Consider the following 25,538-nt stretch of genomic DNA (forward strand, 5'->3'; position numbering starts at 1 on the left):
ATATGTAGACTTTTATTATTTGCTTTAGTTTGCATTTATTTATTTTCTTTCTTTTACATTTTATAGGCAAATAACTTTACATTTTTACTCCCTGTAATGTCTGAAATGCCACATCAAAATATGTTAAACTAATCTACATGTAACTACTAGTCTCTGAATGTCTGTCTCATCTGTGGCTGACTTGTTCTTATGTCTATAGATACAGTATATCAGAGCTGTACACACAGTATAACTTATCTCCTTTGTCTGTTTACATTACACACATTACACACATTTTGTTTACATTACACACACAATTTCTGACAAACAGATAGGCCTACGAGTAGAATAGAGACAAGAGATAAGAAAATGAGTAGGAGGGAGCCTTAATTTAATTAGAGGCTTTACAATTTTACTCAAGTCACACACACACTCCAATTGTATAATCTGCCTATTGTTTAGAATCAGTTCAGTAAAACACCAGTAAGTAAACAAGAAGAGAGGCTTGCTTTATTGGAACCTATGGCCGCCTGCTGAAGGAATCAATGGGCAAGTTCAACAGTTCAGACATCAAACATTACACATGCGGTTTGGATGTCAGTAAAGGGAGATGGATGACACCGCACCACACGGCACACCGCTTCCAGTCCCACACTATCATCCTCATCTTACACACACACCAGGACACCGTAACACCCGAAACACCTGATCAGCTTCAGCAGCTTCAGTAGGAACAGAGCAACAGACACATACAGTACACCTGAAAAGACTCTAGCCTGCAAAGAAACAATGGTATGTAGGACTTATTTTTTATTATTTCACATCTTCCTCTTCTAACTTTTATATAATACCTCTAATCTTCTCTGATAATTGTACTGGATTTTAGATACAGTAGTTTCATATAGTATGATAGTAAGTTATGTATATTTTATTGTTTAAATAAAAAATCCACTTAAGGCCACTTTCAGAGACCCTGTCATTAAACTTTGTTTAACATTAAGTGGAATATGTTTGGTCTCTGAAGTTGGCTTTTCTGAAAACATATTTGACGTTTTTATATTCCCATTTTTATTACAGGCGAAGTTCCTGACACAAGATCAGATCAATGGTAATTTCACAAAAGGATGAACTGAGTTCATTAATTGAGTTCATTGGTGCATAGTAAAGTAAAGTAAAGCTTCCCAACCCTGATCGTCTGAGAACCCTAGTACCTGTGGATTGAAATTCTTATTCTAAAAATATTAGTACTTACTTTGGGGTGGTACCTGTGGATTGAAATTCTTATTCTAAAAATATTGGTACTTACTAGTTTTATCCTACCAGGACTACTAGTACTGGTGGTTTTCTATCCTATACTGGTTTTCCATTCTACTAATCAGGAATTACAATAGGCTACTGCTGGTTTTCTTTCTTATCAGGATTTCTTCTGTTCGAACTAAAAGCAAGCTGCATGTCTGATTAGAACAACCCAGCACCACCAGTTCCTGAGAACCAGGGTTGGGAACTGTCATTGTTGGTCTGTTTCACAACAGACTCGAGCTGAGCAGACAGTAGAGTGTCTCACATGCCTGCAGCAATACAAAGCCTGTACTTGTTCCGATTGAATGGGGGGCGCTCACTTGCTCGGGTGCACCTAACACGCCACATACACACACAGGCATGCACGCAGGCACGCACACGCACGCGCACACACACACACACACACACACACACACACACACACACACCCACCCACCCACCCATCCACATTCCACATATACACACGGACAACAAATATACTGTATGGAATTGTCCTTGAGCAAGACTCTAGTCTGAACTCTGAACCCCTAATTGCTTCCGATGTGCAGGTTGGTGCCTTGCATGGTTTCCATCCGCCATCAGTGTATGAATGGGTGAATGTAATGCACAATCTTGGTAAAAACGATTTGGATAAAATCGCTATATAAATGCACCATTTATGGAAGAAAATATATAAATAAAGAAGATTATAAATATAAATAAAGCATATTGAATATGAAATTCCAGGGTACTAGATACAGTATATTTTTATTTATTTCTTATATTGTTTGGCCAGTTATGGTACAATATACTGTATATTAAACATTTGAAATGTATCTCTTACAGAGTTTAAAGAATGTTTTTCGCTCTACGATAAAAAGCGATGTGGGAAGATCGATGCCAAGGAGCTGATCACAGTGATGCGCTGCTTGGGTTCAAGTCCCACCTGGTCCGAAGTGGACAGACACTTGATGATCCTTAAGATAGGTACCTGTCTGTCTGTCTGTCTGTCTGTCTGTCTGTCTGTCTGTCTGTCTGTCTGTCTGTCTGTCTGTCTGTCTGTCTGTCTGTCTGTCTGTCTGTCTGTCTGTCAGTCAGTTCATTCTATCTCTGTCTCCTACTCTCTAAAAGTGTAGTGTAATATAACACAACTGTAGTGATTGGAGGTCAAAATTATAATAGCAACAATAATACACGTTATGTGTTAGATTTGTAAGAAGAAGGTAGGAAGTCCGCACACCGTTCTTTAAGCTCCCATCAATTTTATTAAGGGATCAGGAATCAATGTTTCGACCCCTCTGGGTCTTCATCAGGAATGAATATACAGAGGTCGACAAGCTGTCTTTGCAATGAAGGTAATCAGAGTAGTCAAGTCACACCCCACGTCTACTGACTTAAACATACATTTGTAGAGCATAGTCAAGTAGAAATAATATTATATTAAGGCACAAAGGCCAATTGTAGAACCAATGAATATTAAATAGTCTAGGGTGGGCTGAAACAATGGTGCAGGAAAATAAATAATTAACTGCAAACTATATCAGAAAAGCAAAGAAACAACTAAGCCTACAAATGATAACCATAATAAAATCCAATAATACAGGTAAGGTACAGCAATTGCGGTACAAATCAAAGGACAAAAAGGCATAGAGATTAAAGCTATATACACACACACAATGTGTTACATTTGTAACATATTATTTTTGATCTCAAAGTGCAACTATTATACACAACTAAGGAAAAGTTCAAGTTTAAAAACAGAAAAGGGCATTAATTATAATTAATTATACTTAGCATGTTATTTAAATTTTTACTTATGTGTATTGTGGAGCATCACCCAACGAAAGTTTTTCACAATGCTGTACCTGTACATCTATGTGACAATAAAACACCTTGAACCTTGAACCTTGAACATCTTTTAGGCAAATGCCTTGTTAAAATAAATGTTTTAGTACACCATCTATAACAGGGGTGCTAACACATTTTTTACTTTGGCTGAAAATACATTACAAAATAAAATAAATGTACCGGAGGGGGCTTTGGAATATCAGCACTGGCGTTACATATAAGACAAGCGCACTTGTTGGAAAATAATATATTCTTCTATTCTTCATATATTTCTTTAGGGGCCTTTAGGGGCACCCCTGATCTATAACACAGATGTGTGCGTGTTTGGGCGTGCGTGCGCGTGTGTGTATCTGTGTGTGTGTGTCTGTGTGTTCAGATAGGAGTGGGGAGCTAGACTTCTCTACATTCCTCGGCATCATGTACAAACAGCAGCAGGAGGAGTCACCAGAGCAGGAGATCCTGGAAGCTCTGAACATGGCTGACAAGGAACAAAAGGGTTACCTCCTTGCCTCCGAGCTCCGTGCCAAGCTCACCTCTTTGGGTGAGAAACTCACAGACGCGGAAGGTGAGGCCATGAGCTGATGGTGGTCAATATTAATAACATACAGGCCAGTTTGATATGTATTAGTTTGATTGCAGTAGTGCAAAGTAACTAAGTTAATTTACTCAAGTACTGTAGGCTAGTTAATTACATTATTTTAAAGTGTATTTTTAAATTGTCTGTACTTTTACTTCTATATACTTTTATTCCACTACAATTATTTGAAAACTTTAGTTAATAGTTGCTTTGAAGATTGAACCACTTCAGCCCTATATACATTTCGGCCACTTGAAAATAGCAAAATTGTGAAATAAGACATTCTGCACAATGAGTACTTTCTACTTTTGGTACTTTAAGTACTTTTTTTACCAATACTTTTGTATTTTTACGTCATTTTTAAGTCATTTTTTGATTAACAGACATTTACTTGTAAGTCTACATGGCGATATTGACACTTATACTTAAGTAAAAAATAAATGTGAAATTATTTTCACCACTGTTTGATTGACAGCTGTGTGGTCCTGTTTTCAGTGGATGACCTGTTGAGGATGGCTAGTGTTGGGCCTGACGGACGTATCAACTGCGTGCAGTTTGCCAAGGCAGTGACCCGCCCAACTAGGAAGTTCTGATCAGGTTATGAATCTCCACAGTACTGTCAGGAACACACTCGCGCACACACTCTCACACTATACAGTACTGTATCAAACTGCTGACTAACAGTGACTGAGTAATGTGCTTAATGTCACAAGTTATAAGGTTTATTAAAATATATACTGTATATACCACCCACTTGTACCAACAACCCTTTTGGCGGAGCAAGACCCGGAGATAAACCTTGAAGTAATTTTTCTCATTTTCGCTACCTGGGTCCTGGACAGTTCTATTCGTGTGGGACTCATACTGTAGTTGTTGTTTGTTTGTTACATTCATTATAATTGTAGTGAATTTATACAACAAGACATTCAAAAGTTGTTTAAAAAAAGCAATCCCATTATACTGGTCTAACAAACACATTTTCAATAAACAATATACGTCTTAATTGTATTCAAGTTAAATGTTGAGAAGTTATAGTAAAGATTGGCAAGTGAAGATTGCCAGTACTGTTGATACTGACACTCCACTTCCAGCATCTACTGTAGACATTGTGCTGTCTGCCAACGTTGTTAGGATTCATTTATGATGATGATGATGATGGTGTTATTATGGTCTGTGTTCCACTCCCTTGTATCAGGCTGTTGTTGACTGTAGATAAACCTGGTTTATTTCCGTATACTTACATTTCCATGTTTAAAAGACAGTTGTGTTACATGATCAGGTTTAGCACTGAAAAGGTGTAGGTTGAAGCCAAAGCTTATTTTTAAGAGTAACATTAGTTACTGACAAAACAAAAACAAAGTAAGAAAAAACACAGCAGAAACTTTTTTCTTTCTTTCTTGGTTTTACAAAATGTAACAAACTAATTGACAATAGGATGAGAACAATCAGAGCTCAATCCAAATGAGGAATGAAGCAATAATGCTCATAACAATAATAATCACAATAATCACCTGATCAAATCAAAGATCAACCAACTGCTCAGACAAATTGGGGAAGATAATTGGTCAATAACCTGAATGATGCTCTCCCTCCCTCTTGTGGTTATTCACGAGTATTACAAACGTCCCCTTGGGTTTTTAGGTCATGTCAAGTAATCTGTTACGGAATACTTTGCAGTTTTATTTAAAAGTAATAAGATATCTTACCATGGGAATTTCGTTTTTTAAATGTTTACATATATATTGTACCTTTCTTAAATGTATCACAATTCTGTGAAATGTATAGACAAAACCTTTACATACTGAGCATCGATCATTTGCCAAGAAATGCATTATATTATTTTAGCAAAATATATTATTTTAGCAAAATACCATCAAATGAAGAATAAAAACACATGGAAGAGGGTAAACTAATATAATAGAGAAGAATGACACACTAATGTCAGATGTGTAAATTGTGAATAGTAGACAAACTGCACCGAAATTGTGGCAGTTAATGTTTGTGAAAAATAAAAAGCTTTATAGATGGGGCTAAATATATAAATAAATTAAAAAAAGTCTAAAAGTAATGTGTGGCTACTTAATTGATACTAGAGGTGTTCGTTGGAGCCTCTACAGCGGTCTGTGTCCCTTTTATGCCCATATATGGAGTTCTTTGTCAGGCATGCCCAAATATGGAGTATATGCAGATGTCAGAATGATGTCAGAACAGGCCAGCTCCATATATGGACACTGGGCAGGGGCCCTGTCCAGAGCTTGGTCAGAGGCCTTTTTGGGGCGGTTCTGGACAACCGTGGGTCCGACCGACTCGCCACCGGGCACTGCACCCCCTGTGGTGGGGTGGAACGCGTGTGTCAAGTCGGTGGGGCGAACTGTTCTCAAGTTAAGTGGATTACAGATGTACACACACACAGAGACTTGGTGCATTTATAGTTAATAACCTGTGTGTTTACTTTGAATGTATATGTCCCTGCAGGGGCCAGTTTCATCATTGACCATATAAATGTGCCCAGACAGGCATGAACATTTGTTCATTTGTAAGTGAACAAAAATCACAGATGCACAGACACGCATGCACAGTGCACACACACACACGTTTTAAATATTTGGCCCGCAGAAGGCCATTTATTTCTGTAGCAACGAGGCTTTCTTTAAAATAGAGTCCCCTGCAAATGTTCCATTTTAATCATTAACTCATGGTCTCTGGTACTGTGCTCCACTATGCAGAGATGTGCCACTTTGGTTCTACATTAAACTACAGAAGCCATATCCATTATAACTTTTTATTCGGTATGATAAGCAGATGAGTGGATCGTCAGTCACACTCCAGTTGGTTTGCCCCATTGTTCTCTCTACTCAGTTGTGTGCCTGCCCACAGTATGTGCTTCATTCCATTCAGCCCATTCAGGCTTTACTGTACATGACGGTGCAAAGTCCACTTAGCAAGGCATTTATGCCTGTTTACATTTCACTGTGTCCTCTGGCTGTCATCATTTAACTGCACAGCTGAACCTTGATATGTGTGAAGGGCATTAGAACATTGTCCACATGACACAAGAGCTTTTCAAATACCACATTCCCGTTTCTGGTATAATGGAGTCGTGCTGTCGTTGTCATAAGCTACCGACAGACAGTAGCAGTACAGTGTGTTTTCAACTATTTTACCACAGGAAAATGCTACACTTACTTAAGTCAATGAAGTTCACACCCACAACACCAGAGGGAGTTCAACAAACCATGTGCAACCCAGATTCGGCACAAACAAGGGACTAAATTAATTTCGCTCCTATGCCACAAAAATGTGGAACGCCCTACCAACTGTCATTAAGACATGTGAATCCCTTTACTCCCGCTTTAAAACCGCTCTCAAAGGACACCTACGGACGGCTTGTCGGCTGCAATTCGAAACTGGTGTCGTCCACTCACAGTTAACAGTTTTTGGGACTGATTGAGGGTAGCTACTGGGACGTAAGTCGGGACTTGATCACCCCGGTGCCCGGTTGGGTCACCTGAGTGAGGGTGTCAGGGACCAGAGTTGGTCAGCAATGAGAGACACCAGGATTCTTTGTAGTTTTCTTAAAAATATATTTTTGTCTTTTTATTTTCTCAGTGAAAACATGACAAATAACATTAATTAACATTAATTCTAGGCCTAAAAACAATGAGGACAAACTGAACTTACATCAAGACTGAACTAACCAAAATGAGACATGAGGGGAACATGGTGATCAAACCACTATTGAAACACAGGGGAAGACAAATAATAACATTTAAACATACCAGTACTACAAATCACTACAACATAATCCACTACAACACATCACTAAATCATAAACAAAAGAAACATAATTAAACTGAAATATCAAAATGCATTTCTTCAAAATCATTATAAATCACATAAATCCCCAATGCAAAGGGGGACATGGTGCAGTCCAATTACTCAGCTCCTTATAAGCCAATCTGAAGCAGCTGGGCCTTCTTTCTGTGACCAGCAATTTAAACTCCAGTACTCAAAACAAAAACATTAAATAACTCCTGATAAAACAACTTGGCATTTGACAAAATACAACATATGGATGTGCACAGTGTGTCATTCAACCGGTTGTGTTGTGTGTAGTCCTTTATGCATGTAGATGTAGTAGTGCTGAAAATAAATATAAACTAAAATAAACCAAAAAAGTTTGCACCATGCTTTACCAACTTTGTGTGGCCATCATATGTGGCCCTCACAGAGGGCTGCTGTTGCCAGACCCGAAACCCAGATGACCTTGGGATACATCACTGAGGATACGTCCCAGGTGCAGCCATGCAATGTTTTTTTAGTTATAGTTTTTCTATTTATAGTGACTCATAGGAATAGACTATGTGACAACGAGGTAGTCTGGTGACCACCGGAGAGACGGATGACAGCCGGAATGTAGACGACATCCGGGTGAGCAGAATGGGTTAGCGCCCCAGCCTGTGTCCTCCGTGAGGAGGAAGCCCAAAAAACCCTCGGTGAGGCCTTTAGGAGGGCCATTATAATCCACCACTCCTGAATGAAGTGCCTGGTGCTGGGAGTCTGGTGCAACGCACAGGTCCTGGGCCTGGTGAGAGCAGGAGTGGACTTGGTGAGAAGTATTAGTTAGTTAGTTTCATTTATTGTCCACGTGTGGAAATTCATCTTCGGTCTCAAACAGTAAAAAACAAACGGTTACAACAACAGCAACAACACTTAACACTATTTTCACATGGCAAAAAAGTGCAGGACAACAGTGGCAGATACATTGGAAAAACAAACAAATCTAGCGAGACATGGTATCATTTAGTGCCTTAATGGCATTTGGTATGAAAGAATTTTTAAAAATGTTACGGTTAGCTCTTGGTACTTTGTACCGTCTACCAGAGGGAAGTAGTTCAAACTCCCTGCAGAGTGGATGAGAGGGGTCGTTTGCTATCTTGATAGCTTTTTTACGAAGTAGACTACCTCCTTGTAGATAAAGCCTAATTGTTGCTGTCTCTTCCCAATTATTTTTGAGGCTAGGTTTACTATTCGCTGCAGCTTGCTTCTTCCTTTTACATTTAAATTGCCAAACCACATTGCCATGTTTAAAAGTCAAGATTCCCTCTATCAGGTTTTTATAGACTGTTTCCATAATATGCTTGCTCACTCTGAAGGAGTTGAGCTTGCATAGTAGGTGGAGGCGTTGGTTACAAGTTTTAAAAATCTGGTCAGTATTTTCACTGAAATTGAGTTTGCTGTCAATATATGTGCCTAAGTATTTAAAAGTGTCTACTACCTCCACAATTTGTCCACCAATTGTAATGGACTGCACAGGTTCGTTTTCATGAATGACAAGTTCTTTTGTTTTTGTCACATTGATCCCTAAGGAGCTTTTATCGCACCAGTTCTGAAGAGATAACACATGTGCTCTGTAAGCTCTGTAATTAGGGGCCCGGACAGGAGTCAACCCACAGAGTCTAGTCCTTCCGCGCGCCAGAATCTGGTTCTCCCAGTCCTAATGGCAGAGTAGTTCTGAAGCAACGAATTGTGTGGCCTTGGTCTTTCCCTAATGGGACTGATCCATTAGGCAAGGCAAGGTTATTGGCAAGATCCACGCAAGGACTAAGTTCCTAGCTAGGATTGCCAAATTTCTAGATAGAACCACTATGAGGACTCAGCATTAGTACAATGTCTCTTTGATTACACCTGCCTAACCTGGTACAGCAGCTTATCTAAAAATACCAAAGATAAACTACAGACATCACAAAATAAACAAATGAGGGTAGTCCTTTATCTCTCCCCAAGAATCCACATTGGTGCTAACCATTTTAGAGAATTAAAATGGCTCCCAGTGGAAGGCAGAATACAACAACTGAGACTCATTATGGTCTATAAGATTTTAAAAGAACAATGCCCAAAATATTTTAAAGGTTACTTCCCGTATGTTAACCAGTTCCATAGTTTGAACACAAGGGCTAGTGTAGCTGATCTTAAACTACCAAACCTGAGACATAGGGTAGGTAGAAGCTCATTTAAATACAGGGGTGGAGGATTGGAACAAAATCCCAAGGGAAATTAAATTTGCCCAGTCTTTGAACATTTTTAAAAATATGTTGAAAAAGTGGCCGATGGGCAAGTTAGTAGGCTATAGTGCTGTATTTATCTATTTATATCTATTTATTGTCTTTTGTTTATTGATCTATGATGGCCGGTTGTAAATGTCATTAGTATTGTAATGTTAGTACACATGTTCTTCTTATCATATGCTGTAACTATTTATTTATTTGGATCACAATGGAATTAACTAAGTCCTCTGACTTTTTGTGCAATCCTGATAATTCTCTACTGCTCTTCTATGAATTGTCATGAATATATCAAATAAATCGAGGGTAGCTACTGGGACGTAAGTCCGGACTTGATCACCCCGGCTGGGTCACCCGAGTGAGGGGTATGCTGTTGCCAGACCCGAAACCCTGATGACCTTGGGATACATCACTGAGGATACGTCCCAGGTGCATCCATGCAATGTTTTTTTAGTTATAGTTTTGAGTTGTGCTTGAAATAAATAAATACTTGTAAACGTATTTCAGTCTGCTGAAGGCCTGCTTTGATCTGAAGGTCTGCTGGAGGTCATTTCGATGCACAGGGTCATGTCATGCGATGCCACCACCACTATCAGCACTTCAATTAACCATCTGCCAGTTAACTGTATATCAACATATTTGTTTTGTATCACATGTCCACAAAGGTCTGCACAGCCAAGTAGGCTACAACAGCAAAGTCAGAAATATGCCACAGATGGTATGATGGCAATGGGTGTGTAATCTAATGAGAGGACAGGGGTGCTCAGCTGTACGGGGTGCGTTGAGCACAAGGACACAGCTGGGTGACTGGAGATAATTAACAATTTGACACATCATTTCACTATTTATCAGATAAGCTTGAGTAATACTGGTAGCCTTTTAACCCACAAGCCGATTACGATCACACACTAGTCAAAGCAGCAACTTGAAAGAAGGAAAGATAGATAGATAGATAGGTAGATAGATAGATACATAGATAGATAGATAGTTTGTTCACAGTCTTTGTATCGAATATGAAAGTTTAAAGACCAACTGGTTTTGATACAAAACGGTTTTAATGACTAGTGAGACTCGTCACTCGTCATGTCCCTCTGCGGCGGGCACCCCAGGCACCCCGGTCACACCCCAGTCACACCGGTCGTTGAGAACGGACAGCCGGTTCTGCTCGGTGTCCATGTTATTTAGCGGGATGACCGTCTGCATGTCATCCGGGTCCTCGCCCGCTTTCCCGGAAAACGGACGGATTTGACACGTGCCAACGGCTGGCGAGGAAATCCGCCAGAACAGGTCTTTGAGCATTTTCCTGAACTCCCGACGCATGAGGCAGTACAGCACTGGGTTTAGGCAACTGTTGGCATGGGCCAGACAGACCGTGACGGGGAACACGTAGGTGTGAACCATGTAATAAGACTTGTCCCAATTCACCACGTTGAACTTGACCAACACGCCCCAGAAAGTGATGGCGTGGTTGGGCATCCAGCACAGGAAGAAGGACAGGACCACCACGGTGACAGACTTGGTGACCCGGGACCTCCGCTTCTGGTTGTTGTTCATGCTCCTTGTGCGCACGAGGCGCAACAGCAGCAGGTAACAGCCGGTGACGATCAGCATCGGAAACACAAAGGCCACCAGGATCTTCTGCAGGTGGTACACCGCCAGCCAGTGCTGAAGCTGGGAAGCTGGGAAGCTGAGCAAGCACAGCTTCTCTCCGGCGATGTTTCTGACCGTGGAGAAGATGGCCGTGGGTGCTGTGGCCACGGTTGCACACAGCCACAGCCCTGCACTCACCCACCTGCACAGGTAAATTTCAATGCCACCTGTTAGTTTGAAATAACATCAAATAATAAATAAAATCTTACATTATTTATTTGACAATTTGACAATGTTTGCCGTTTTTATATTATAGTATAAATGAAGTGTTATGTGTGTTGATAACAGGTTCATCGCCCACCCACCTCACAGAACAGAGTCGGTGTCTGGTGCGGTCTTTGAGGGCAGAGGCCACAGACCAGTATCTGGTGACGCTCATGGCGGTCAGGAAGAACACGCTGGCGTACATGTTCATGACTGTCACGGACAGGATGATCTTGCACATGGCGTTGCCAAACGGCCAGCTGAAGTCCAGGGCCGTGTCCACGGCCCAGAACGGAAGGGTCAACACAAACTGGAAGTCTGTGACCGCCAGGTTCAGGATGAAGAAGTTGATGGTGCAAGTCCTCCTGCTTCTGCCGGATCTGACCTTCAGAGAAAATAATGCACCAATTTAAAGCAGTGCTTCTCAGACCTTTTCATGTCAAGGACGCCCAAGGTGATATGTATGTGGCTGCTCGACCCCCATGAAAATATGTTTTGCCAGGGTTTATACACGATTTAGTATTGTTAAAATTATTTTAAACTGACAATGGTAAAAACTGAGGAGGTACTTAAACGACTGTGTGCCCTTCAACCAGCCACTGGCCATGACCATATTCAATCCAAATTTCTCAGAGACTCGGCCATCTCTATAGCTCCAATCATCACCCACATTAATAAACCTCTCCATCAAACAGTGACAGGTCCCCCAAGATTTCAAACTGGCCAAAGTAATCCCCCTGCGCAAGAAAGGGAGCAAATTAGCCCCCGGCAACTACCGCCCTACTCTATTCTTAGCTCCATCTCGAAAGTGATGGACAAAATAGTCTATGAACAGGTTGAAAAGTATTAAAAATTAATGTATGAATTCCAATCTGGCTTCAGAACATCCCATTCCACTGACACATGCCTCCTCTATTTGAGCGACCACATCAAACACGAGATGGATGCTGGCAAATACTCTTTTTTCTTTACACCTGGGAAAAACTGAATCCATTCTATTTGGATCAAATCGTAATCTCAGCAAGGAAGATGGCTTCTTGGTTAGAGTGGGTGACAGTATTATCACAAGAAAAGATGCAATTACCTACCTAGGTTCCATCCTGGAGGCAAATCTTTCTGGTGATAAAATGGCCACCAACATAATCAAAAAAGTCAACCAAAGAATAAAATTCCTATACAGGATCTCCTCACTGGTCAACAAAAACACCTTGAAGACCCTAACAGGAGCCCTCGTACAAGGTTTCTTCGACTATGCATGCACCTCTTGGTACCACAGCACCCTTAAGGCCCTTAAAACAAGGCTCCAGACTTCACAAAACAAACTGGTCAGGCTATTACTTGGCCTCACTCCCCGAACCCATCTCACCCCTGCCCACTTTGACAGGCTGGAATGGCTTAGGGTTGACGACGGAGTACAGCATCTACCCATGTACCTGTCTGAATACTTAATGTTCTCGAAGTCCACATCCACAACACCAGAGGGAGTTCAACAAACCATGTGCAACCCAGATTCGGCACAAACAAGGGACTAAATTAATTTCGCTCCTATGCCACCAAAATGTGGAACGCCCTACCAACAGTCATTAAGACATGCAAATCCCTTGACTCCTTCAAAACTGCTCTCAAAGGGCACCTACGGACGGCTGCAATTCGAAACTGCCCCCCGTAAAATCTGAATCCCCCACCCTTATCTCCTCCCTGCATATTTGTTTCTTTTCCCTTTTTACCTCCTCTATGATGATTTCCTGTTTTGGCTATATAGAAGTGTATATTCGTATGTCTCTAATCAGATTATCAGATTATCTCTTCTCCTTCTTTGACCAACAGTAACCCAATTTCCATCATTCAGCACCCTGTCTGCAGTAGCATGCACAGACATTAGGGGCAGGTGCTCAAGTGTGCGGCACATAGTGTGAGCCTTAATAGTGTGAGATTTATAGATTTTGGGGCATAAATAATATAATATATAAATATATAAGATTTTAATCAAGAATTGATCAATGTCACCATGGGCCACATATGGTAAACTGTACAAAACAAAAATTAAATTAACAAAAAAACAGACTTTCAAAAGAGCACATTGCTGTCCAGAGGGCAAAAGGGCAGGTGCTCTAGCACCACCTAGTGTCTATCTGTGCACACCACTGCCTGTCGGTTAACAACACTAATGGCAAACAGTGTTCAGATGGGTTTACTCTTTATCTTAAAATGCATGCCCACCCAATCAGAAATGATAAATGGTACTGATATTTTGTGGTATTTTTTATATTGGCTAAAAATAAATATTCTCTTTTGATTGGGTGGGCAGGGCGCGAATTTGGGTGGGTTCTGCAGTCTGCACACCCTTGTTCCCCCTAGAACCAGCCCTGGTTGCCCTATAGTTGACAGTCAACTATCGTGGACTGAGCATGTAAATACAATAGTCAGCCAAATGGGCAGAGGTATAGAGTCACAACTCACAAGAAAGTGTCTATCTTATGTTCATTCAGACATCCTGTGTCAAGATGGTAAATCATTCGTTTTGTGTCACTTGGATTGATGTTCAACTGCATGGTCATCTACATCTAAAACAAATCTAGCTAAATTACAGATTGTACACAATAGGGCAGCCAGACTTGTTCTGGGCTGTTCTATATGAACTAGTATAGGCCTATTGTATAAATATGCACTCCATCCTCTTATGGCTCACTATCGAGCAAAGTTTGGCCACATTTTTCTTTTGCGTTATTAATTCAAAGATGCATGCCTTTGTTTTTGTTTGAACAAATAGATTATTGTCAATATATACACACCCACACTACAAGACATGCTGTTAATGGTCATATTGCTGTATACCTAGTTCAAAGACAAACTCAATGAAAAAACTGTCTTGCACTTGACATCCGTCTAACACAAAATAAATCAGCCTTTAAAAAAAAGGTTATTTAGCCTTGAATTTAGATGACCAGTTGAAAGAACAACTTTAGTCTAAAACTCTAAATACATAACAGTTATTATATACCAGTGTTTATGTTTTCATTGTATAATTGAGATTTGATGTATGTTATTTAATTGTGTTGATGTAACTGAAATAATGCAATTCAAGTTGTAGTTTTTAAGTTTTAATGTGTTTTGTAATATGCTTTGTGTGGATCCCATGGGGAAGTCTAGCTGCATGAATGGGGATCCTTTTCAAATAAACAAATAAACCCCTGTCCCCCCTATAGAACCAGCCCTGGTGGAGGTGGGGAGACTGGGAGACCCCTGCTACTGAAATAAACACGCTATGGCAATGATTACCGGAATATTGGAATATACAGAGATATTTAGCATGGATTAAAAGTATCCTAATAAATACTAAATGAATGGAGACAAAAATAAGAATAAAAAGTTAAGAAGATGTGTATGAATTGTGAGTCTGTCCGGCGTACAGTGTCTTGTCCTTTTGATAATTATGCCTTTATATTGTTTATGCAGTAGTAGCCTATATTAACAGATCAACAGATGCTCGTCCGGCGTCCGTGACAACTTCATTCCATTTACTGCAATAAAAGTATTGCTTCACTGCTGGCCTTTGACCGCTGATATTGACGTAGGACAGTTAATAAAATTAACACACACCCACTCTCCATAACCTTTGATTGGGCGCACGTTTGTCCCCCCCCCCCCCCCCCCCCCTCGAACCTAAAAACGCCCTAAAAACTTTTTCTGGGGACCCTCCACTGGAACACCCTCGCCCCTCAAGGACCCATGGCCATGGGAGTCCCCAGACACATTTAAAGAATAGAATAGAACAAGCTTGGCAGACATGCACATGTTATTTTACGGACCTTCATGAGGAAGAACACGAGCAGATTGCCGACCAGCCCGACGGCGCACACCACAGAGTAAACCACGGAGATGAGGATGCGCAGCGCCGGGCTACCGTCCGCCGTCGCGTCGATGTCCTCCAGGCTGCTGAACCAGTCGGGGTCCATTCCAGTGGACCGGTTGGCGTTGGTCGTGTGGTTCCAGTCCTCTGCCATTCTTCCAAACGGTAACACCGGCACTCCGGGTCCCCTCACTCCCCTGTCCGACTGATGCCCGCCTGATGACACCAGTTGCATATCACCTTGTAGCGCGCGCACGGTGGAAGAGTCCGAACAATGATGATTCTAATAATATAGGCAATCAATTGAATCAAAGCATGATTGAATCAATTGTTGAATAGCCTAGATATTTTTTTACCTCATCATAACACATAAGTTAGGCTACATCCTAATCATGCAACATCTTTTTACGTCTGGAGTGGAGACACTGGAGAAGTCGCTATTTAGCCTCCTCCTGCCTCCCTCCGCGCTTCCACATGCTTTTATGCACTCCCCCCCCCCCCCCCCCATCAAACTCCGGGCAGCGCGATGTGTGTAGTGTAGTGACACTGTCAACACGCCCAGAGATGACTCACGGCCAAGCTACACCAGGCAATTTTGCGCGCGTGCGTATATGCGTTTACTGCGCGCGTTTACTGCGCGCGTACAGTGCGTTTGGATAGGACCAATATATGTCAATGATACTAGCTACACCAGACGCACGGATACCGCGGGCCATCCTACGCGTGCTCTAAAAATAGGATCGGTTCTAATTTTTTTACGTGCGTATGCCCACATGCGCGCGTATCTATATATCCTCCCGGTCCCGGAAGGTCCCGCACAAATCTGCCGCGCGTCTGACAGATCGATGTAGCAAGGGCATTTGGCTTACACACGCACGGTCCGCGCGTTTAGAGTAAACGCACGAGAAAAGCCTGGTGTAGCTTGGCCGACACGCACACACACGCACGCCCGCACACACACACACACACACACACACAAACGCACGCACGCACGCACACACACACACACACACACACACACACACACACACACACACACACACACACACACACACACAGTGAGCTGATTGACTGCAGTACTTAAGCAGCATATGTGCAAGACAGAGAGTGCACTCTCTCTGCCATGGCCTGGCCCTTGCCTTAATTGTCAGGTGTCTGATTGTCTCGTGTGTCTCTGCGGGTTCTGACCGCTTCCCTCAGCTCAGCTGGCATGAAGCCTACGTGGGGCTTCATCAGCCAGTTGCTACACTTGTCCTTGGTGTGTGCTCTATTTCCTAGACCTATGATGTGACTCCCTAATCAATTCAATTCAATTCAAAGGGCTTTATTGGCATGAGAAAGCATGTGCATATTCTCTAATCACCCATATTCAGGACAGCTGTGAGTGTGACGCCTGGCTGCTGACTGAATAAAAGGGAGCCACATCCGGCCATCAGAGTAGCTGGCTGGCTTGTTGTTGTTTCCTGATGGTGTGATGGGTTTAGGACGGTGCAAGAGACTCATTGATGGTATGCAGTTTGCACGGTTTCATGTGTTTTGATAAATGTAAGTTTTGAGCAGAATCTGAATGTTCCTTAAATCTATGCGGCACCTTCAGCTCCAGTTCAGTGTCATGCTGCATATGGACCAGAGCACGTCATGGCCTAGTGTGGCCCTCTTAATTTGAGGTAAAGGGCTGCCCATATTGCCTTCCCTCAAGGCACCGACGGGACTCTGCATGGCAGGGGCGTCCTCCTCCCTGAGCCAAGACTAGGCTTGACTGCATACCTCAATACCAGATGTCCTGCCAGGTTAGAGCCCTCTCTCTCACACTCTCCCATCTTGTCCAGCTGCCTTGTTTGTTCATGGCTACAGCCTTGAAATGCCGGTTTTCCTCCTCAGCCTTTCGGACCACTTTCGGCCTGTCCTGACAACAATGCCTGCCTCAAGTACTCTCTCATCTTTGCTGTCTCGTAGCATCATGGCCTTGCGTGTTTTTGTCGCCTTGTACTCCTCCACCACGGATGTTATTGGCAGCTGTAGCTTGCTGCCTGTGCTGTACAGGCCAATGGAGCAGAAGCTTCTTGGGACGCCCAGCCATCTCCTCAAGTAGGTGTTCAGCTTCCTCTCCAGCCCCTCAACTGTGGAGACAGGTGTGGGTCATGGGCGGTAGGCTGTGTTTGGGATCTAGTATAGTCTGCATGCTTATTTCCAGATATATTGTAAGTGTTTAACAGTATATCTTGCAGACTGTGATTGAAGTGTGTCTTGCCGTGTGTGGGCTCTTTGGTGGCGGTTAGACATTTCCCTTCCCTCACTCCCTGCCTCTCTCCTGTGTCAGGACACCCTTTAAAACCCCTGCTACTGGTATAGTATAGCTATAGCACATACGCCCTTAACTGTCATTTGTAATCCCTTTTCATATTGATCAGTTACGGTTTAGTAATGTGTGCGTGTGTGTGTGTTTGTATGTGTGTGTGTGTGTGTGTGTGTGTGTGTGCATGCACTGTTCTTCTGGGCATGTCGAGGCACAGCGCAGACAGCAGCACAAAATTAATTCGACCTCCGTTTTATCGACATGAAGAAAGTTCCCACTCCCTCCCAACACTCCATGTTTACGCACAAACGGACTGAATATTCTGTACACTAGTGTTTTTTATGTTTCCTTAAGCAATTGATTAATGTAGGCCTACTCGTCCTCAAATTTCAATGAGGGCTTCAGTCTACTTTTTTGCCCACGTCTATCCACAGTTAAACGCGACATCTTTGCGCTGCTTAAAATGAATATCCTTTCTCCGTCTCCAACTGTGTTTAGCTTCATTTCCTTTATTTGCTGCGGATTTCATTCCCACCTGCACCGAATCTAAATCAAATGCATTTGGAAGCAAAGCGAAACCCCCGTTTTTTGGCGGAGTAGATTCGGGTTCTTTGATGCACATTAGGATTCGAATGAGGCTTCACATCTGCCAAACGAAGAGCACTTTCCGACAATGTGCAGCAGGATTCGTTTTAACGCAGTAAAGTTTTCTGGTGTGAAGGCGACCTAAGGGACATGAGTGACATCGTTTGCTGCAGTGTGAAGTGAGAAGCACGAGGAGTCGAGGACGCGCTTCAAAGACTGGGGGGGGGGGTGATTGTAGCCCCCAGCCAAGACCCAGCCTGCAACAGCCCTGCCAATCAGGCTCAGCCCTATTGGCACGACAGGTTGCACGTTGGTCTGGCGAGTGGGAGCTCCGGGTTCAATCCCCACTTCCGCGTAATGCTACACCTGCATTGCTTTGGCTAAAACACTGAATTATGAAAAGGACTGCAATTGGAAAAAGCCTGCCGCTGGCTCCCATGTGTCGAAGAAAGATAACATTTATATACATTATATATGTTTTTCTGCCTTTTGACATTTTCAAATTATACACTATACTTAAATTAGACACTGAATCCCACTGATAAAGTAGGCTATGTAGGCCTACATAACTGTCAGGCATACAGACATCAATATAGCCTACCCGGTAAGCTGTAGTTATGAATGCCCTGGGATGTTTTGGCTATGAAAAGTGTGCCCTGGCAGATTTTATTTTATTTTATGGCCTACCGCATAGATAAGATTGTACAATTATATAGCCTACATTTAACAAACAAGCTTGATTGACATTTGTAAATAGGTCAATACAAAAACTGCTATAGGATGAAACAGAAAAAGCACTAAGACTTAATATTTATTAATATTAAGTCTGCCGGAATGATGTAACGACTGGAGTGCTTCCCCCCCCAAGCATTTAAAAAGGTATATATATATATATTTGCCTTATGTGGGATTTTGTCATTTGTGATGTTTCTCCCTATGACTGTATCTCACAGTTCTACAACTCTGTTCTTTATCTTCACTGCGCTGTTCTTCCTCTAGCACCTGAATTTCCTGTATATTTCCCAACAAGGAGCTGTACAATGATATATACAGTAGCATACAACTATTCTCCATAGTCTATACCACTGTGTCAACTCCTACATGTTGCTGTGGTGTTGCTGGGTGTATTTGGGATGATGTTAGCAAAGACATCGCATGCACAGCTAAACCAATGTTTATACATTGCTGCACTAGATTTTTGTATGCACTACATCCATTTGTTATGTGTGCGATGGATTCTAGGTGTTGTTCAGAATCATGATGTTTTTTACAGAGTGGAGTGTGGGTGTCGGGATAGCAGATTGACAGATTTGCCTCACCTCACTCACCACTGATCACTCTGCAAACTGCTGCACACAGGAGAGGTGAATAGGTCAAGCACGTGTCTTCAGTAAGTGTCAGAGACGTTTGTTATCTAAGTAGCCTATATATATTTACGATAGACAACACACACCTGGCAGACTGGCAGTATAGAGTTTATAGGACCATATAGATCCAGCAGCACAGCAGCCTGCGTAGGTGTGATAAGAGAAGGTGTCAACTTAATGAAGGAGAGGTTGCAGCTTAATTTGAGACGTGTGTGTGTGTGTGTGTGTGTGTGTGTGTGTGTGTGTGCGTGTGTGTGTGTGTCATGCACGCTCGCTCTCTCCATCTATATCTTGGAGATTGTCTGTCACCTTTTTATTAGTCTCCTTTTTATTTACCCAGGGGAGGTTCACTGAGAACAAATAATACTCTTTTTCAGGAATACCCTGCTTCACAGTTACACGCACGCAACTGCCCAGTACAACCAATACTGTTTGCTACTGAGCAGCTCCATGCAGTTGGGGGTTCAGTAAGTGTCTTGCTCAAGGGCACTTCAGCGGTGTTCAGGTAAGTGGTGGCCATCCACTTCCAACATGGCAGAATATGCAGAAGCCACGACCAAATATATTTAGAATTGTTTCTAATGTGTCAACTAACTTTAGAAGGAAGTAAGGAACTATTGTTAGAGATCCAAATGTTTTCAGCAATATATATATATATGTCTCAGTTAGGTAGGCCTACTGCAGAAGTTGATTGTGTGGTATAGGTCAAATTCCTGTCTCAGTACTTCAAATTATTTAATTGTTCCATCCTGATACAAAACTCAAAAAATTGTGACTCCCCTTTTATACCAATACAAAAGATATAGTAAAAAAGGGAGATTTGCCTATATGCAGAGTCAGATTCCTGCAGAACACTGAAGCCACGGTTCAAATGTAAACATCCAAGCTATTTTCTTCCAAACACACTCAACATGAGATAACACAGGTTGAGATAGCCTACATTTTAATTTAATGTGTCCGGGGAAACACCCATTGTGCCATATGTCTGACGGTCAACCGTCAATGCATACTTCGTAGTAAAGCAATGTGTTTATCTTTTAATGTCCACGGGCAACACCCATTACTTGAGCCATATGTCTGACGGTAAATGCATAGTGGTAGAGCAATTTCTTTATCTTTTAATGTGCTAATTTATTTCCAACAAATGGTTGCCTCAAACAGTAGTCAATTATTTGGTTGATTTAACCAATAGGTGCCAGGTAATCATAGCAAATGCAAAATTGTGTGAGACAAAATAATAATAATAATAATAATAATAATAATAATAAACTTAATTAAGTAATAAAGTATTTACCGTAATTAATTAATCTATCCCCAGCAGAAATTAAGTTTATAGCTCTCTATAACAAATGTTTGCACTGTGCAACAAACAGTAAGACAAGTAAGCCAGTCCCAGTCATAGTTTTCCCGTTCCACCATCACTTGTTGCTGGGGTCCACCACATCTCTGCCACACATTGTGGAAGCCTCAATTGAACTCCTCAAACACTGTCCTCTAAATTGTGTTGAAAGCATAGCTGACAAAAAAGCCCACCTGTGTGAAGTGAGGGCGCCCTTATCATCATACATAATCTCATTCTGGCCAATCACAAACCCGGAAAGCTGGGCATAGGAGGGGCTAGTGCCCTCAAAATCAAACTTCTCTTGTTTCCCTTTTCTTTTGGAGGGGGGGGGGGGCGCTGCCGGAATGATGTAACGACTGGAGTGCTTCCCCCCCCAAGCATTTAAAAAGATATATATATATATTTGCCTTATGTGGGATTTTGTCATTTGTGATGTTTCTCCCTATGACTGTATCTCACAGTTCTACAACTCTGTTCTTTATCTTCACTGCGCTGTTCTTCCTCTAGCACCTGAATTTCCCGTATATTTCCCAACAAGGAGCTGTACAATGCTATATACAGTAGCATACAACTATTCTCCATAGTCCATACCACTGTGTCAACTCCTATCTCTATTTCTTTTGGATCAACTTCAACATCTCTGCCATCCCATTGAACAGTGAAAGTCTGTTATCAACAACATCATCAGTGTATTTTGAAAATGTTTGCAATTGTTACACGTGTTTTGGTTACACTGGCACAATAAATCAAGAATTGATAAAAAAAAAAAAAAAAAAACATTTCCCTCTCCGTTCCAATACCCCCTGGTGCAAATGGCCATTTTCCGCATGAAGGACATTTTTTAACACCATGCTGGCCTTCATTAGCCTACGTTTGGTCCACCAGCCTCTTTAGTGTTTCCAAAGTCTCCACATTCAGGTCCGGTCTATTATGCTGATTGTCATGTCACGGGTGCCACAATATTCAGGATGTTCTCCAGACTCCTCGTCTTGTAGAAGTGGACTTTATCCTTTTAGCTCAAGTGTATGACTGACTGTACCCGTACTGTTTGAGTCCCCTCGCACTCGGGGCTCTATAGATTTTTCTCTACATTCAATATCTTCGCTGAACATATCTGATCAACAAGCTTCTATAGTATTAAATATATATATTAAACTGGTCTGATTAGCAGGCAGAGTAGTGTATCAGCCTGATACATACTGCCTACTACTCATTAATGACTAGTCTCAATATTTATTGCCTGCCAGTGGCAATATATTCTAATACTGAGATTTATAACATAACATCCATTTTCCCCACCCCTCCCACAGTAAAATGTAGCTGGAATGGTAGAAACTAGTTGTCTTCATTCTATGCAGGTATTTTAGTAGCTCCAAACTAATTTCTTTTTTTTACGAATCGTTTGTTAATAGCGTCCTCTTAGTCAAACATGCACTCTTGTGCTGCCGTTCATTCAGAAGTGCTGGGCCAGGCCTTAATTGTCTAATTGTTTTTTTTTTTCTCTCCCTGGAAATAAAAACGCCTGGGTTTCCAAGGCTATTCATTTTCAGGCAGCTCGAGGCAAATGGTGCATGTGTGAGTACCAGGACAGAACAGGGAGCATCTATGAAACAATTCAACTTACTTACTTACTTACTTATATATTGTATTGTATTGTATTGTATTGTATTGTATTGTATTGTATTGTATTGTATTGTATTGTATTGTATTGTATTGTATTGTATTGTATTGTATTGTATTAAAACCAAGGCTATGTTTTTCACTCCATGTACTATTGCAGCTCCAGTGAACATCTATCCTCTTTCCATGGAACTCCCATCGACTGGGAGCACTACAAATACGGTTGGTTTCTGGTTGGATATACACCTACATTTTACATTTCATATTGATTCTTTGTGCAAAAAGCTTAAATTCACTTTAAGCTTCTACAGATTTAAGGCTTGTTCAGCTGATCACTGGCCTCTTTCTGTCCCAGTTGGACCATCTATAGGTTTTCTTGCTACTCCACCGTGGCCAAACTGGATCCCCTGTAGCCTACCATTCTGCACTTTATACATTCATAACTAACTCAACTTTCAGAACACATCATTTGTTCCTTGTATACTTGGTTCTCATTGACTTCGCTCATTGGCATATTTAAGCCAAAAAAATGTCTAAACCTCAAATCAAATGTCTGGCTAGTGGCTACGGTGTGTAGTACCAGCCTTTAAATCTGAGGGGGGTAAAAAGTGTCTCGCTTTCTTTGGCCCCTGGTCGTGGAATGACCTGCAAGTCAGACTAAAATTGTCCTTGAAAGTTCCATTGAGAAGGTTCAAAAGGATCCTCTTAAATGTACAGTCCAACACCTGCACATGTTCGGATGTGTATAGCCTTCGCATATGCCCATATATTATTGTTTTTTGGTTCCCGTCCATAATGTACTGTACTTTGTGTATTTCTGTGCAAAATGTCTTGTACCGGTTATTAATGGTATAACTGGTTGTTAGTGTACCATTTTGGAGTATTGTTGTATATATTGTATAGGTTTCTGAAGGTATTGTCATGGATTTATTATTGGCTGTTGTATAACTTGACATGTACAGTGTAGCACTTAATTAGGCGACTCCTAATTAAGTGACAGTGGATTTGACATAATTGCACATTTTAGATTAGCACATAGGAGATTGGTGATCTACAGTATATCTCTCAGTTCGACATCTTGGTATGGCCAAATGTGTTTGAGTTCTTTGATTGCCAACCTCTCTGGGGGGGATAGCAAGTCTCTCATGTTGTAGTTAAGCAGCTTTCTGGCAAAGCCAAGACACGGTTGAATGCATCTCTCTGTTAGAGTGCACAATCCGATAACACGCAGAGCCTCATGGGTACCCTGGTCAGGTATGATTGTACAAGGACACATTTTCTGAGTGCTTGCTTTTCAGCCAGGGTATTAAAGTGACCTTCAGTCAAGGAACTGTGCCAGATGGGAACTCCAGCAGTGTATGTGTATGTATGTACTGTAGCCTGTGTAGATCAAAACCATTTGGGATACTTGTATAAATCTCTTCTGGCAACACAGAACTAAAAGCTTCCTGTTGGGTCAATGCCAATGGTGGACGAGCACCTCGTTATTTTCATGTCTAGGGAGTAGGGACCCATTGACTCAGTTCAAGTGAGAAATTCCCCCCAACATAAAAATTGCGAGACCCGAGAAGGTCTACAGGCAGGTACAGGACTATTCCACCCATCTCTCTCCCCCTTTCCTGTCAAACTACTGTTAATCTATCAATGAAGGCAAAAAGCCCAAAAGACATCTTAAAAAGAAGGCCCAGCAGAGATTCAAAAAGGCAGGTCACTCCTCTCCTTATGATCTTCTATACGGGCACCGTCTATCATATAGCCGCCCTATACGGTAGCTCTCTTCCTAGTTCGGAATCGGCACATGAGAAACATGTTCATTTAAATGAACTGCATTTATACACATTGGGGTTTTAAATGTTTGTTGTGTTATATGTTTTAGATGTTTTTATTTAGTTTGTGGATGTTATGTTGCACTCTCTGCAAGTGCACGGCTGAGGGTATCAGTATTTAATTTTATTTATTATTAAGTACGTAAGAAAATTGACAAATTAAGTGATTCTGACTCTGATCCCAACTGCACAAAGGTGTACTGTATAGGAATGTATTCAAAGTTTATATCATTTATATGTCGTCAAATCGTTTATCCGCATTACTAGCTGTGGCAAGCTTGGATGAGACCATTTACAAAAAGATTTTCACTGAGAATGATATGGCTTGACTAAAGTGGGCTAGTTGATCTGTTTGTGTGTGTGTGTGTGTGTGTGTGTGTGTGTGTGTGTGTGTGTGTGTGTGTGTGTGTGTGTGTGTGTGTGTGTGTGTGTGTGTGTGTGTGTGATTGCCTTGTGTTTTGGGAGGGGGGTGCAGGTATTATAGCAGAGAGAATTATTACAGATTTTTTTAATAAATCATTAATAGTAATACATTCACCATTTCTAAAAGACAACTATAACAAAAGCAACATCGACAAATCAACAAATGTATGGTTCGAATGTCCAGGTCTTTATAGAGGACTTAAAGTTAACAATAGAGCTTATCGACTTAATCCCTTCCACGTCCCGAGTCTTTGATGTGAGCAGGATAAACAGGATGAAAGATCTTTTAGCAGCTCAACCTGCATGGGCTCACTGATACAAAGTCTGGTTACACTACACTGCTTCTGACGACCTATCTATTGTCTGAAAGCGCTCTGGGAGCCATGAGCTCTCTGTTGATATTAATAGCAGTGTGCACCTTCTTGAGAAACTTGAGAAATACAGCTATAGAAATACAACAGAATCCTTTTTGGATATGTATTTAGATTACAGTATATTCTAGAATATTTGTTCCAATGGAAATTTGACTGGGACATAAAGGCTTCCACATATTAAAAATGCATGGAAGTGCAAACTTAAATTCATTAAAATAACACCAAACCCAACTGAAATATTTCAACTGAAATAT

General features: G+C 41.5%; 2 protein-coding genes across 2 annotated transcripts; one reads left to right on the top strand and one right to left on the bottom strand.

Moving 5' to 3' along the window:
• Positions 1 to 524: 524 nt before the first annotated feature.
• On the top strand, positions 525 to 4,275 carry LOC308314461 (calmodulin-like protein 4; the record flags this gene model as incomplete). Its single annotated transcript, XM_080762092.1, has 5 exons — positions 525 to 668; positions 1,057 to 1,087; positions 2,104 to 2,244; positions 3,482 to 3,670; positions 4,178 to 4,275. The coding sequence occupies 5 exons, from the start codon at positions 525 to 527 to the stop codon at positions 4,273 to 4,275; spliced, it is 603 nt and encodes a 200-aa protein (XP_080618218.1).
• A 6,546-nt stretch (positions 4,276 to 10,821) lies between these two features.
• Positions 10,822 to 15,557, bottom strand: rxfp3.3b (relaxin family peptide receptor 3.3b; the record flags this gene model as incomplete). Its single annotated transcript, XM_080762093.1, has 3 exons — positions 10,822 to 11,539; positions 11,703 to 11,986; positions 15,411 to 15,557. 3 exons carry the CDS (start codon positions 15,555 to 15,557, stop codon positions 10,822 to 10,824), a joined length of 1,149 nt encoding a protein of 382 aa, XP_080618219.1.
• Between the last annotated feature and the right edge of the window lie 9,981 nt (positions 15,558 to 25,538).

This window comes from Protomyctophum bolini (genome assembly GCF_963924005.1).
Source record: "Protomyctophum bolini genome assembly, chromosome: 4".
NCBI lineage: Eukaryota > Metazoa > Chordata > Actinopteri > Myctophiformes > Myctophidae > Protomyctophum > Protomyctophum bolini.